The sequence below is a fragment of the Lissotriton vulgaris genome, chromosome 6 (assembly GCF_964263255.1).
Source record: "Lissotriton vulgaris chromosome 6, aLisVul1.2, whole genome shotgun sequence".
NCBI classification, from domain to species: Eukaryota; Metazoa; Chordata; class Amphibia; order Caudata; family Salamandridae; genus Lissotriton; species Lissotriton vulgaris.
Window position 1 is genome coordinate 1,329,761,427 of NC_141694.1, and position 14,152 is coordinate 1,329,775,578.

Consider the following 14,152-nt stretch of genomic DNA (forward strand, 5'->3'; position numbering starts at 1 on the left):
ATGTGGGAGGGTTTCCCAGAGGCTCCACCGACGTTGAATGCGTTGGAAACTGTTTTGGCCAAAGCTTCCCCTAAGAAGCTAGTTACCAGGTTATATTCCACCATGCAGGAAGAGAACCGCATCACGCACCCCAAATCCCTACAAATTTGGAACGTGGAATTAGACCCTCCCTTGTCAGAAGAACAATGGCATTACTGCTGCAAACAAATGACTGAGTTATCCCCTAATTACAAACTGAGACTTGTGCACTTCAAGTTCCTGCATCGTTATTATAGAACCCCCATTAGTCTTTACAGAATGGGGCTGCGCGAGGATGCACGCTACTGAAGGTGTGGGCATGAGCCTGCTTCGTTTTTACATATGGCGTGGGACTGTCGGTCGCTTGTGAAATACTGGACGGACATCTTCTTGGCAGTCAACCAGATTGTTGAGCGGACGGATGTGCCTTCAGCGCACTTGGGCCTCCTGGGACTGGTGCAACACACTCTACCCCAACGGCGAAAATTGCATGCTCTCCTACTACTATATGTGCGCAGGCAGATTAAATGGGGCAGGACGAGAATACCCACCTTTAATGAATGGTTGTTGGACGTCACCTATGGCCACACTCAGCTTGGGGTGTACTGGGAACTAATGCCGCCAACTTCTAGGCTTAAAAACATATGGGAACCGTTTATACAGTGGTCGTGTGGGAGGACACTACCTCCGAGTAACACGGCGCATAATGACTCTGCTTGCAGCTCAGACTAGCCACGGGTCGGGAAGGTTGGCTAGCTGTCCCCTTTCCATGGGGGTTGGGAATTAGGTATTTGTAAAATCACATTGTATGTGTCAGGGCCCTGCTAATGCTTATGTCTTAGTGCTGTATTTTCACCCTGTTCTTTCCAATCATATGATCCACACGAACTGTACTGTTGTAATTGTCTCAGCCCTCAACTGATTTTCTTTGGCTGTACATATTTTTTATGCTATTGTCTCCTCACCCTCTGAAGACCACTATGTTGCAGGGTTGCTAAATGCGGTACCGGCTGTTAGGTTTGTTATTAAGATAGTACTTCAGCTGGCATTTGTAGATGCTGTACAATTGAAATGTGATATATGCTGATTACTGTGTATTATGAAAATCAATAAACAAATAAAAAAAATATATAGAATTAGAAACTAGAGTCTAAAACCTAAGTGCAGACCTGTAGCTTGATCTGTAGGAGCAGTGCAAGTACAACAAACAGAATCTAGTTTGGACGAATGGTGGCTTCAATTGACATTGGCATGTGCCACAAAAAAAGAGCATGCATTAGGAAAAATAAAGACAAGTGAAATGCTAAAGTATAGAATATTGATTCATCTTTTAGAAATAAACCAAACTTTCAAAAGCTTCAACCTTCAACAAATTTTGTTTTTGTATATTTTTTGTGTGTGAATTAAATAAAACAGTTCATAATATGTGTTTGTTTCTGATTTATATTTGTTTCTTTATTTTTGTGTACTGTTTTGAGGTTCAAAAACTAGAAATTGCTGAGGCTAGGTTCCTAGCTTCCAGTAGTGACTAAGTGGGAGTCCACAGAAGTCACAAGGATGAGAATGGTTGATCTATATCATTAAAATGTTTTTATGATTGTTTCAATTTATTTTTCTGTTATTTCCACAAACCCCCAAAATACGTGCATCTCTGTAAAGCCCCATACAACATGTATCAATTTACCTTTTCCATGCTGCAGAATGTGTTCCTGGGGCTCTTGTAATCACACCTATTATTTGGGCTGATTAAATTAGACTGATCTCAATGTTGCAGCCATTGAGCAGTAGCATGGCAAGGTTGCCACAGGACATAACAGAAGCAAAGGAATAAGCCATCAACTCCTAAGTTGGCTAGTAAAACTCATAAAAAGTTTGAGCGTGGTAGGCCCCTCACATGCCTGGGCTCCAGTGTCACTGCAGATTCAGGCCTATTGGTAGCTACCGTTCATCTGTTGAAACAATGTGTCCTCCCACTTGTTAATCAATTCTCCTGATCCATGCATTGTATGTTTGTTTCATGGCTTTTGAGACTATTGCGATCCCACCCATAAACAGTGTTTAAATATTCATTCTACAGTTCTACAAGATGAAATCACAGTTCACTTCTGATCCCCTTTCCTCATTTACCACCCCTTAACTCTGCCTAATTCAATTCCCCTGGTACACGCTCTCAATTCCTTTTCCATCTTTGTACCCCATTCTTAACATGCATCTCTTGTACCTTGAAGGGTTTAAAAAATTTCTGCTTGCATTTCCTTACCCATTAATTAACATCATACTTTTTTTCCCCTTCACACTTCATGCTCTCCCTCATTAAGTCCCACTACGGCGAGAGAAATGTATTATTATAAAACGCATATGATAACCACTGTTGTTAATATAACACTTCAGCAGTTTAGTTAATTATCCCAGAAATAATAATTTATAGGCAGGAGTCGTAGACAGCGACTGTTTCTGTCCTTAGACGTAGGGGCACCGCCCCCTTTAATTTCATCCCCAATAAAGACCATTTCCTAAATAAAAGGAGAGTCTTTCAATTTGCTTCTTCAAACAAAAAAAACACGCATTACCTCCTCGTCCTGTCTTCCTCGCCACAGTATTCACATATTCACATATGAGCCTCCGGCTCCACACAGAACTCCAAGTATAAAAACAGCGCTCTAGTCTCCCCTCCCTCCTCCAAGGTGGCCCCCAGTGGCTCCAGCCAATCCCATAAAGGGATACATAGACAGCAACTCGACCTGTTCTTTTTTTCTGCACTACTCCAAGTGCTATGTTCCCTGCTGGTCAGGTGAGTGGGGCTGGGGTCCAGCTTGAGCCGTCCCCTTGTGTCCTTGGTATCTAGTTTGGGGGAAGTAGTTTTTTAGTGTACTTCTTCGTGTTTTTCCATGATTATTGTTTGCGGGTTTTCATATTTTATTTTTCCCCCTTCTTCTGCCTTCGCGCCTTTTGTCCTGCCTTAGCGGACTTTGGTGGCGTTTCTTTCCGGCTGTGATCGTTTGCTGGATCGTTGGGTGGGGCGCCTGGAGCCCTGCTCTGGCGGTTGTTTTGTTTGCCTTTCCCGGCCGCGCGTCCTGCTGAGCAGCCGTATCGCGGCCGGGTTCACTTGCTCTGGGAGCCGGAGGCTTCCGTTTGCATTTCTTCTCTTTCTTGCCGTGCCGGGTGCTCTTGATGTGGGGGCCGGAGGCTCCCGATGGCATTCTTGCCTGATGATGGTTCTGGGCATGCGATAGGAGGCGCCTTTGGGTCTCCATTTCTCCTGCTTTCAGCGACGGTGTGGGGCTGTCTTTTGCGCATGCGTGCGGCACTTCCCGGTCCATTTATTTGTTGGTGACCGAGTGGGGATTGGTTTCTGTGGTTGCCTAGCAACCTCGGGTCCTTTTTCTACCGGGCATGTTGTCCTGTTCATTGCCTGTGTTTTTCCACTCGTTTACTCGTGTGTGGCTATGATGGAACGTGGTTCTCCGGATCTTACTGCTCCTGGTTCCTTGGATGGGGCTTGTAATTCGGGGGTGACAGTTCCTTCTATGGAATTGTTGCAGCAGATGATTAATTCTGCTGTGGCTGCTGCATTGCAGGGGCAGGTACCTGTTCCTCCTGATAAGAAGGCGAGGGTTGATACCGCTGCTGCTGCTGGTTCTGATAATGAGGAGGACATTGATATCAGGGGTCGCTTTGTGCAAGGTGCCGACCTAAAGGATGTGCTGGGTCACATTCGCGAGAACTTGATGTTTCCTGCGTCGGTGGTGCCTCTGGAGGACGATCTGTTTTCTCAATATCAACGACCTGAGCCTGATTCTTTGCCTCTCCATTCTTCCGTTTTGAAGGTCTTGGACAATGAATGGAAGGATATGGACAAGGGTTCTTTTCCGCGTTTTTTGAGTAAGAGATAGATTTTGCGGTGAAATACCTTGCCTCTGTGAAGGTTGACTCCTTGTTGGCCAGCATGTCTTCACATGGGTCTGTTGTTTCGGAGGATTCTTCTCCTGCTGACCCGGTTGACCGTAAAGTGAATGGTGCAGTGAAACGCACTTTTGCGGCTGCAAATTTTTCTATCAGGGCTGCGGCCTATTCGTCTTACACTATCCAGTCCTTGCTCAAGGATTTTCAGTCTCTGTCGGAGTTGTTGGACCAGGGGGAGTATGTTTCTTCTACCCTGGCAATGATGGAGCAACAGGTTTGTCTGCTTTCGGATATCTCCTTTGATTCCTTGGGGGCAGCGGCTTCAGCGGCTGGATCTTCTGTGGCTGCAAGGCGACAGTTGTGGCTCCGTTCGTGGAAGGCTGATGCTGCACAGAAAAACTTGCTTATGAAGATCCCCTTTTCTGGGGTTAAGCTTTTTGGTTCGCCTCTGGACGAGATGGTGAAGAAGACGGCGGAGGACCGTAAACAGCTTGCTCCTGAACGTCCTGGCCGATTCCGTGCCTTTGGTTCACAGAGGTCTTTTGGTCCTTCTAAGAGGGATCGGGCTGGTCAGCCCTTTCGTGGTAGGGGGCGTGGCCGGGGTGCTCCTTCCTTTGATAAGTCCCGGTTCTCCGGTGCGTCTACCTCCTCCGCTCCTGCTTCCAAATCCTGACCGGATCGCTCCTGGTGTGGGTCCGGTTGGGGGTCGCCTCACTTGCTTCATGGACTCTTGGCGAGAGACTGTGTCAGACCAGTGGGTGCTTCGGGTGATTTTGGAAGGTTTGCGCATTGGATTTGCCCAGACGCCCCCAGACTGTTTCAGGGCCACTCCTTGTCCCAGAGATCCTGTAAAAAGGTTGGCGCTTTTGGAAGGCATAGATTCCCTGATGGTCAAAAAGGCGGTGATTCCTGTGCCCAGCGATCAGTTGGGGAAGGGGGTGTATTCCATACTTTTCCTGGTGTCCAAACGCACTGGGGATCTCCGGCCTGTGATGGACCTGAAGTGGGTCAACACTTTCATCCCTCACCAACGGTTCAAAATGGTTTCGCTTCAGTTGATCCTTCATCTGGTGTCTCAGGGCGATTTCCTTGCATCAATAGACTTGGAGGATGCTTACCTGAATGTCCCTATTCATCCGGACTTTCAGAAGTTTCTCCGGTTTTGCGTACAGGGTTATCATTTCCAGTTCCAGGTATTGACTTTGGGCTCTGCTCTGCTCCCAGGATCTTTACTAAGATTCTGGCTCCTCTTATTGGACATTTACATGGGGAGGGCATGAGTGTTTTTCCGTATCTGGACGACATTTTAATTTCTGCTTCTTCTCTTCCTAAGGCGGAGTTACATGTCCAGAGGGTGTGCCATGTCCTGGAGCATCATGGGTTCCTCGTGAATGTGCCAAAGTCCTCCCTGTTTCCGGCGCAGGAATTGACTTTCATTGGGGCTCTGTTCAAGACTCAGTTCGGGATGGTGTTACTGCCCCCTCCCCGAATTCTGTCCCGGATGTCTGCAGTTCGTGCCCTGTTGGTGGGGCATTCTCATCCTGTGAGCCTATGGTTGAGGGTTCAGGGTCTGATGTCGGCATAATTGTTGACGGTGCCGTGGGCTCGCCTCCACATGTACCCGGTGGTGTCCCACATTTTGTCGCATTGGGACCCCTGTTCCCTCGATATGGGTGTTATGGTTCCTATGTAGGAGGATGTTCGGGTGGTCCTGAGTTGGTGGTTGGTCAAGGGTCATCTGTCCAGGGGCCGCCCCTTTCTGACTGTTCCCACCCATGTGGTCACTACCGATGCAAGCCTGCTGGGGTGGGGTGCTACTCTGGGGGATTCGACGACTCAGGGGGTTTGGCCTCAGTCGGTGTTGTCATGTTCCTCGAACTACAAGGAGCTGAAGGCCGTCCTTCTGGGTCTGTTGGATTTCTCGGATCTTGTTCGGGGTCACCATGTACAGATCCGAACGGACAATCAGGTTGTAATGTCTTATGTGAACCATCAAGGGGGGTGCAAGGTTCGCTTCCTCAGTTGCCTCAGCCGTCGAATTTGTTGTTGGGGGATGTTCATCTGGAGTCCCTTTCTACCATTTACCTACCTGGCGCGGAGAACACTGTGGCGGATTGTCTGAGCCGGGTTTTTCCTTCCAAGGTGTCCATGTCCCTCACACGATGGATGTTCAGGAGGTTGCAGGTGATGTTTGGCTGTCCGATTGTGGACCTGTTTGCCTCCCAGGACAATGCCCAGATCCGTGCTTTTGCACGATTATGCCTTGCCGGGATGCCTGGAAGGTGGACGCACTTTCATTCCTTTGGCCGAAGGGTCTGTTGTATGCGTTTCCCCCTGTTCCCCTGATTCCAGCTGTGTTGCAGAAGATCAAGAGGGAGGGGTCCTTTGTGCTTCTGGTTGCTCCTTGTTGGAAGCGTCGCCCTTGGTATCCCCTGCTGTTGGAATTGGCTGTGTCTCCGGGGTGGGCCTTGCCATTCGTACCTTATCCTCTGTTGAGTCCTCTTCTTCCCCTACCTGTGTTCCGTTCCCTGGGTCTGCGGGCCTGGCTCTTGAGAGGGATTCTCTGATGCGTGAGCGTTGTTCTGTGACTGTGGCTGGGGTCATTCAACAGTCCCGGCGACCTTCTACGCTTAAATCCTACGCCAAACACTGGGATAATTTTGCTTCTTGGTGTGTGGGTCGTGGGCTGTCTTTGGATTCTTTGGATCCAGCTCGCATTCTGGATTTTCTGAATGATGGTTTTGTGTTGGGCTTGGCCATTTCGACCCTTCGGGCTCAAAGGGCCACCATTCGGGCTTTTCATGTCCTCCGTTTGGTTTCTATTTCTCCATTGGTTGCTAGACTTTTTAAGTCTCTTTCTTTCCAACGCCCCCGTCCTATCATGTGTCCTCCTCCTTGGGACCTTCCTTTGGTTTTGCGTTCCATGCAGTAGGCTCCTTTCGAGCCTTTGGAGTCGGTGGACTTGAAATTTTTAACGCTCAAGGTGGTGTTTCTTGTGGCGATTGCTTCTGCCAGGCGTATGGGTGAGTTGGGTGCTTTTCTTCGTTCTGCCCCATTTTTGTTGGTTTTGTCGGACCGTGTGGTCTTGCGCCCTCATCCTACCTTTGTTCCTAAGGTGGATTCTTTTTTTCACCGGTCTGCTGAGGTGGTTCTTCCGGTTCTTTGTCCTGATCCTTCCTCGGATGAGGAATCCCTTTTGCACCTCTTGGATGTTCGTCGTGCCTTATTGATTTACTTGTCACGCACGTCTTCCTTTTGTAGGGAGGACAACTTGTTTGTCAATTTTGGTTTGTCGCGTCAGGGCCTGAAACCCTCCCTCTCCACGATCAGTCGTTGGATTAAGGAGGCCATTCTGTTGGCATATGCTTCGGTTTCTGAGGTCCCCTCCCCTCCTGTTCAGGGTCGTTCCACCAGATCTGTTGCTGTGTCCTGGGCTTCTTTCAAAGGGGTGTCCATGGAGGATGTTTGCAGGGCTGCTACGTGGTCTTCCTCACATACTTTCATGTCCCATTACCGCCTCCAGATTGGGGGTGGGGGTTCTGTTTCGTTTGCCTCTTCTGTTTTATCTGCGGGGGTGCCTTGAGAGGTTGTCCTTTTGGTTGCTATGCCTCTGTATATTAAAGATATGTTTTTCACTGCACTGTTGGTGTGGTGTGTGTTCCTTACATGAAGCTGATTGCTTTGGTATCGGCTCATATGTGAATACTGTGGCGAGGAAGACAGGACGAGGAGGTAATGCCCCGGTTACTTACCGGTAATCTTCATTACTCCGAGTCCATGTCTTCCTCGCCACAGTATAGTTTCCCTTCCCTCCCGGCCCTGGTGGTGGCTTCATGTCTGCGGCTTGGTTTTTCAGGTCGAGTTGCTGTCTATGTATCCCTTTATGGGATTGGTTGGAGCCACTGGGGGCCATCTTGGAGGAGGGAGGGGAGACTAGAGCGCTGTTTTTAGACTTGGAGTTCTGTGTGGAGCCGGAGGCTCATATGTGAATATGTGAATACTGTGGCGAGGAAGACATGGACTCGGAGTAATGAAGATCACCGGTAAGTAACCGGGGCATCTCTTGCTGATGTCCGGGGCTGTGCATACTGACACTCACCCTGCTTGTTTGTAGCTGTGATGATGACTCGTCATGACACACTGCAACAGACACAGCCAAAGTCTATAGTGTATGCCGGCCTGTCAGGTTATCAGCTCTGCAAAGACATAGCATTGAAGGCCAATCTCCACCCCCTGATGACGTGGAGGTGAAATTACCCCCGGCGTTCTAAAATGAAGCCCTGGTGCGCTGGACCTTCACGTGACTCAGGGAGTGGACAGCATGGTCACTCAACCCTTTCCCAACTTGTCACAGGAGAGTGGGACCTTTAACGAATAGGGAAAGGGTGAGGTTAGCTGCAGACGGAAAGCTGAGCAATGGAGTCTGCGCAGTTTGTTCTCCAGACTTTTGAAGACATACTGGCATATGTTCAAGGACTTAACGCCACCCTAGAGTCCATTTTTTGCTGTTACGGCAGCTATTTTTTTATCGCCTTATTTACAAGTTGCCTCTAACTGGAGAAAGCGCCACTTATCCAGCGAAAACTTGAATTTTAAAGATCGCCACTTCTGTTAGCCAGAGATAACAAAAACAAGATACAAGGTGGGCGTTCCTGTGAAAAACTGCTGCTAACCCATCCCCAAAACTGCTTCTAAGTTCAGTTAGAGGCAGTTTTTTTAAGACCAGAAAATAGCTGGTCCTAAATTTGGTGCAAAGACTTGGGACCTCATTTCAGAGCTTTTTGTGCGTTGCCCTGCGCCATAAACAAAATCTCAGGAATGCGCCCCAGAATAAGATAGGGCGCAGTCCTGGGCCGCATTCATGAATAGTGTTGCATCGCTGCAACAAAACAGTGTTGGCACACTTTTCACTGCTCCCTCCTTGCGACACCACAGATGAGCTGTATTTACTGTAAGGTGTGACATGTCACAGGGATTTACAGATATGTCAGTATTTCTGACGTATCTGTCGGTGCTAAAGTTAAGCATTGCTGCAATTTTGTCGCAAGCATGACGCGACTCCAGCAATCCATGGGGCAGGCCTATCCCTATGGCACTGCGTCACCCTTACGCCCGCCATCAGGCAGACGTAAGGTTTTGACGCAGTGGCTTCCTAGAATTGTCACAGTGGAACCTAATAGATTTCACTGCACCCCCTCTTATGAGGCTTTGTTGCGTGGGAACGCCCACCCTGCATACATCCTACCTGACACAGGTATAATCTGGCATAGGTGTTCACAAGGTCACACATTTGCCTAGATGCATCCCTTTGTACAGTATCTAGTTTGGCATCCAGAAGTTGAAGTTGAAGTTGAAGTTAAAAGCATTTATAGAGCGCGCTAACACCAGGCGGTTTCATGGCGCTATGACTAGACTTGAAAGGAGAGGGAGTGAGGAGGAGGAGGGACTAAAACAGGTTGTTATGGAGAGAAAGCTAGAGAAAAGAGGTGAGTTTTGAGGGCTTTGCGGAAGTCCGTATAACTAGGCAGAGACCGGATGGAAAAAGGGAGGGCATTCCAGAAAGTAGGAGCAAGGAAGGAAAAGCGAAGGCCGCCGTGTTATTTCCTTTTAAAACGGGGGACCACTAAGAGGGCTTGGGTGGAAGAGCGAAGGCATCTGTTGGGGAGATAGGGTCGGATTTTTGAGTTGACAAACCCGGGGGCGGTGCCTGCAAGGGCCATAAAGGTGAAACAGCCCAGCTTGAAAAGGGAGCGCTGGGAGATGGGGAGCCAGTAGAGGGACTTAAGGAGGGGGGTGACACTGTGATATTTAGGAAGCTAGTATATCAGGCGGGACGCCTGATTCTGAATGAGCTGAAGGCGCCGGGGCTCATACGCTGGGATCCCTACGTAAAGTCCATTGCCATAGTCCAGACGAGAGACAATCATGGCCATGACAATGAGCTTAAGGGCCTCCACAGAAAAGAAACGGGAAATTTTTCGGATGATGCGTAGGGATAAGAAGCAGGACGAGACAACTGCACTGATTTGAAGGCGCATTGTCAGGTCTTGGCTAACTAAAATACCTAGGGTTTTTGCTTTGATAGAGGGGGGGGAGGACCAAGGGCAGGGGGCCAGAAGGTGGAGGACCATGGGCTAGGAAGGCTGCCAGTAGGTATCAGTTCTGTTTTGTCCGGGTTGAGTTTTAACTGGTTAGAGTTCATCCAGTCAAATATGAAAGTGAGAACAGAGCAGAGGTTGGAGCTAGAGTCGTGGGACGGGGAAAGATTAAAGATGAGCTGGAGGTCATCAGCGTAATTGTAGACTGATACCTCCATGTTTTGTAGAGCAGAAATAAGGGGGTGAATATAAAGGTTGAAAAGAAGAGGGGAAAGGGAAGAACCCTGTGGGACCCCACAGGTGACTGGGTAGGGAGAGGCAGAGAAACCATCCAAGTGGACGGCCTGATTGTGATCTCCTAGGAAAGAGGTAAGCCAGGTCAGGGCAGTACCCCGAATGCCGGCGCCTCCGACACGGTCGAGAAGAATGGAATGGTTGACCGTGTCGAAGGCGGCGGACAAGTCGAGCACCAAGGCTTGGGGAGAGTTGGCATCTGCGCTCTGCCTAAGTTCGTCCAGGACCGAGAGGACCACGGATTCTGTTGAATGAACAGGAAGGAAACCCGCCTGATGAGAGGCCAGGAGATGATTATCCTCAATGAATCCAGGGTGTCTGCTGTCACCTTCCATGGTGACCAGCGACCCTCAGATGCTCAGTCCACTGACACGGAGGAGCTGCCATGGTGTTGGCGCAGTTGGAGCTCCATCTGTGGAGTTTACGAGCTGCGGTGTTGGAGTCTGTAAGCATTGACGGAGTGGTGGTGCTGAGGGAGTTGCCGAAAACATCTTCAATGGCCTTGGTCCAGCTGCGGCTGGGGGGTTGATGATGGTGGTGGTGTACAGTGGATGTGGTGAAGGCGTGATGTATGCTATGATGGTCGGTCCAGGAGAGTTCGGTGGTGTGACTGTAGTTGAAATGACCGCTGGACGGAGAAGACAGGGTGGAGCGTGTGTCCGGCTATTTAGGTTGGTGCAGTGACTAACTGCTTGAGTCCTATGCTGACGATTTTTGCCAGGAGGGTGGTGGTGGCCTAGTCACTGGAGTTGTCCAGGTGGAAGTTGAGGTGTCTAAGTAGGATGTAGCCAGTGGTTGGGAGAGCCTGAGTTGTGATGAGGTCTACAATGACATCAGTGAATGGGGGTTCATGGGCCGGGGGGCCTGTAGACAAGGGTGCCACGGAGGGTGGGGTTGGGGTTGGTCCGGACCTGGAAGTGGAGTTGTTCCATGGTAGCTGTCGGGTCATTAGAGTGTTTGGTCAGTCATAGTGTGCTTTTTTAGACAATGGCAATGACTCCTCCTGGGCACTTGTGGTAGTCCGTGCGGGTGAGTTTGTAGCTGTTGTGGATGGTGATGTCCGGTTAAGGGGCAGAGGTAGCTCCAGGTTTCTGTAAACAGGGCGATGTCTAAAGAGGTGGCATTGAGAAGGACCCAGATGTCTGTTGAGGAGGATGCAGTTCAGCTGGTTGGATGTGCTGGTAGTCAGCTAGGCGGCAGGAGGCACTGGTGTGCTGATGTGGCAGAAGGTGCGTTTGCAGTTTTGGCAGGCGCAGGGTGCAGGGGATTTCTACAGTGATGCTAGATGATAGGCAGTGTGGCGTCCGGGCTGATGGCGAGGAGGGTGCTGGCGTCGTAGTGGTGGAGTGTCCAAGAGGAAGGGTCCCTGGAGCTAATCGCAATCCAGGGCCGGACGGACGCAGACGGGATTGCCTTTGGTGCACCAGTGGTACGCCGGCTGCGCATTAAGTGGTGCAGGGTTGACTGGACAGCTGGGATGCAAGAAAGGACACTAAAGGGGGCACGGATGAGCAGGGGTTGTAAATATGTATTTCTTTTCATCTGACCTCGAGGCCGGGTCCGGCGTCTTCTGTGCTCCTGCTCTCCTGAGCCTGCATCCAGGAACAGGAAGCAGGCAGCCAGGCTCCCTCCCCTAGCGCCATGACAAGGCGTTCGGCCAGGGGCTGGAGGGGTGAGCATGTTCTCCAATCAGGCTGTAATGCACGTCAAACTTTAGTGGCCTTGTTTTGGGTGCAACCAATGTCATTCTGAGCCTGAAAGATGCCTCATCATGCACGAATCTCATTCTGCGAATCTACCAATCTGTAAAGATCAAAGGTTTTGCAGGATGTGGAAAATATGGAACACAGGGGAGAAGAATGTATACCTCTTTAATTTTGTAAGATTGTAAGCATATTTTTAATCACACAGATATCTTAGAGGAAAATATAGGGCCATATGTACGAAAACTAGGGATTGTGATTTCCTAATTGAGATGTTCACTGACTCACAATTAGGATATCACAATTACAAATGTAAAAAAAACTTCAGATACAAATTTCTAATTGGTTCGCAAATAGACCTTCCTCATTAATATTAATGAGGTAGGTCGCAATTTGCAACACATTGGGAATTGCAGCCATCACAGGAATGGTGGCCTGCTGATGTTTGCTTGCGTTTTAATAAAGCATTTTTTTTCCTAAAAGCAGTCCGCTTTCCTGAAAGTGAAACAGGATGCAATTAAAAAAAATTAAATGATATGTTCAAGTTTTGTTTTTTTCCCCTAGACTGCTGCATGTTCTTGAATCATATTTCTTTCAACATTCACAAAAGAGAAGTGGCCCCTTGGGGACCCATTCCCATTTGTGAATGGTTTACGCCACCCTTGAGATGTCAGTAAAGAATTTCTTTATGCAACCATAATTCGGTTGCAAAACATTCATACATAGCACTGCAATTCGGTATTTGGAACAGGCTCCCAAAAAGCCCCCTTCCAAATACCAAATCGCTAAGCACAAATTATGATTTGGTAGCATGTTATTAAATCGCAATTTGTGTTTTGTAGATATGAAAACACATTTTTGCAGTCAGAAACTGTTAGATTCTGCAAATTGGGCCATTTTCGACTGCAAAGATGCTTTTATACCTATGGCCGATAGTCCTACATGCATGACATTCTTAGGAAGATTGGTTTGATCATTTCATAGGAGTGTTCAATAATACTGTATTCTCTCTCTTTTTTTAAATCAGGTTTTACAGGATGGACGCTTAGTGAGCAGAAGCACAGTGTCAAACAAGCCTCTTTTAACAGCGACACTCTTAGGCCGATGGTATGAAAAGGACCCACCTAAGCTTTGATAATGTTGATGATATCTTTCAAAAATATAACAAAATTATGGAAAATGTATTCAATATCAGGATGCTGTACAACGGAAAATGTACAGTGACTATCATAGTACCGTTCAGATGACAGAGTAAACCCTTTTCTAAGAAAATTAGCATCATTCAGCACAGCTTCAATAAGTATCTTCTCTTTCTTTCTAAAAACAAAATACATTTAATGCTCTAGAATATAACTTTCCTATTGTTACTGTGATAAAAAAAACAACATATCCATGTTCATTAAGAGAAGCCCATGTAAACATATCACTTTATTGCATAATATAACTATTTCTAACAATTAAAAATGTATGATCATGTAATAAATGAACTACTTGAACAAAATGTAAATGCTTGTTTATTTAACTCATTACTATACTAGTATTTTTTTTAATTCCAGTCATTATGAGATGTGATTTGTATTTGGAGGTGGTTGCTATAAAGGAAATTTTGTTTTTATGGTTTCCATTACTGACCAGGTTATTTCTGTGAAGAAGTACCAATTAAAAAAAGTAGTCAATTGGAGTTTTTTATACAGAATAAAATCAAAGTACAAGTTAATCGCTTCGAGATGCATAAAACAATATATGAAAATAGAAAAATGCACATTTTAATTATCTAAGACAATGAGAATAAAACCATTTTACATGTGAGATTCTTGTACAATATGGCACTCATTTTCCTGAATGTTAACCTAGTTTTCACATGACCTATCAAATTTCCATGTGGCATTTGCAATAGAGAATTGTACATCTGGAAACATTCACATGCGGTCACCATCCATTCCTTGGAAGGGTACATCCTTTACAGTTACTATATCAGTAATTAAGACAACAGTTATATATTTTCAGCCAGAGTTGATTCGAGGGCAATGACAGTGCACTTACTAATTAGTAGTGGCAGTATAATCATAAAGGTAACCTTATCATCAGCGGCGGCCCCCTCTATTAGGGCGGAGGAGCATTGTCTCCCTGCTGCCA

At 47.5% G+C, this 14,152-nt stretch overlaps 1 protein-coding gene across 1 annotated transcript in view; it reads left to right on the forward strand.

Annotated features, from left to right (window-relative positions):
- LOC147708844 (pantetheine hydrolase VNN2-like) overlaps positions 1-13,331 on the forward strand; it is a 130,934-nt gene extending 117,603 nt beyond the window's left edge. Inside the window, exon 7 of the mRNA XM_086927466.1 lies at positions 13,044-13,331. Coding sequence (XP_086783592.1) covers positions 13,044-13,151 — 108 coding nt within the window. The 3' untranslated portion in view covers positions 13,152-13,331. The remainder of the gene's footprint in view (positions 1-13,043) is intronic.
- The last annotated feature ends 821 nt before the right edge of the window (positions 13,332-14,152 follow it).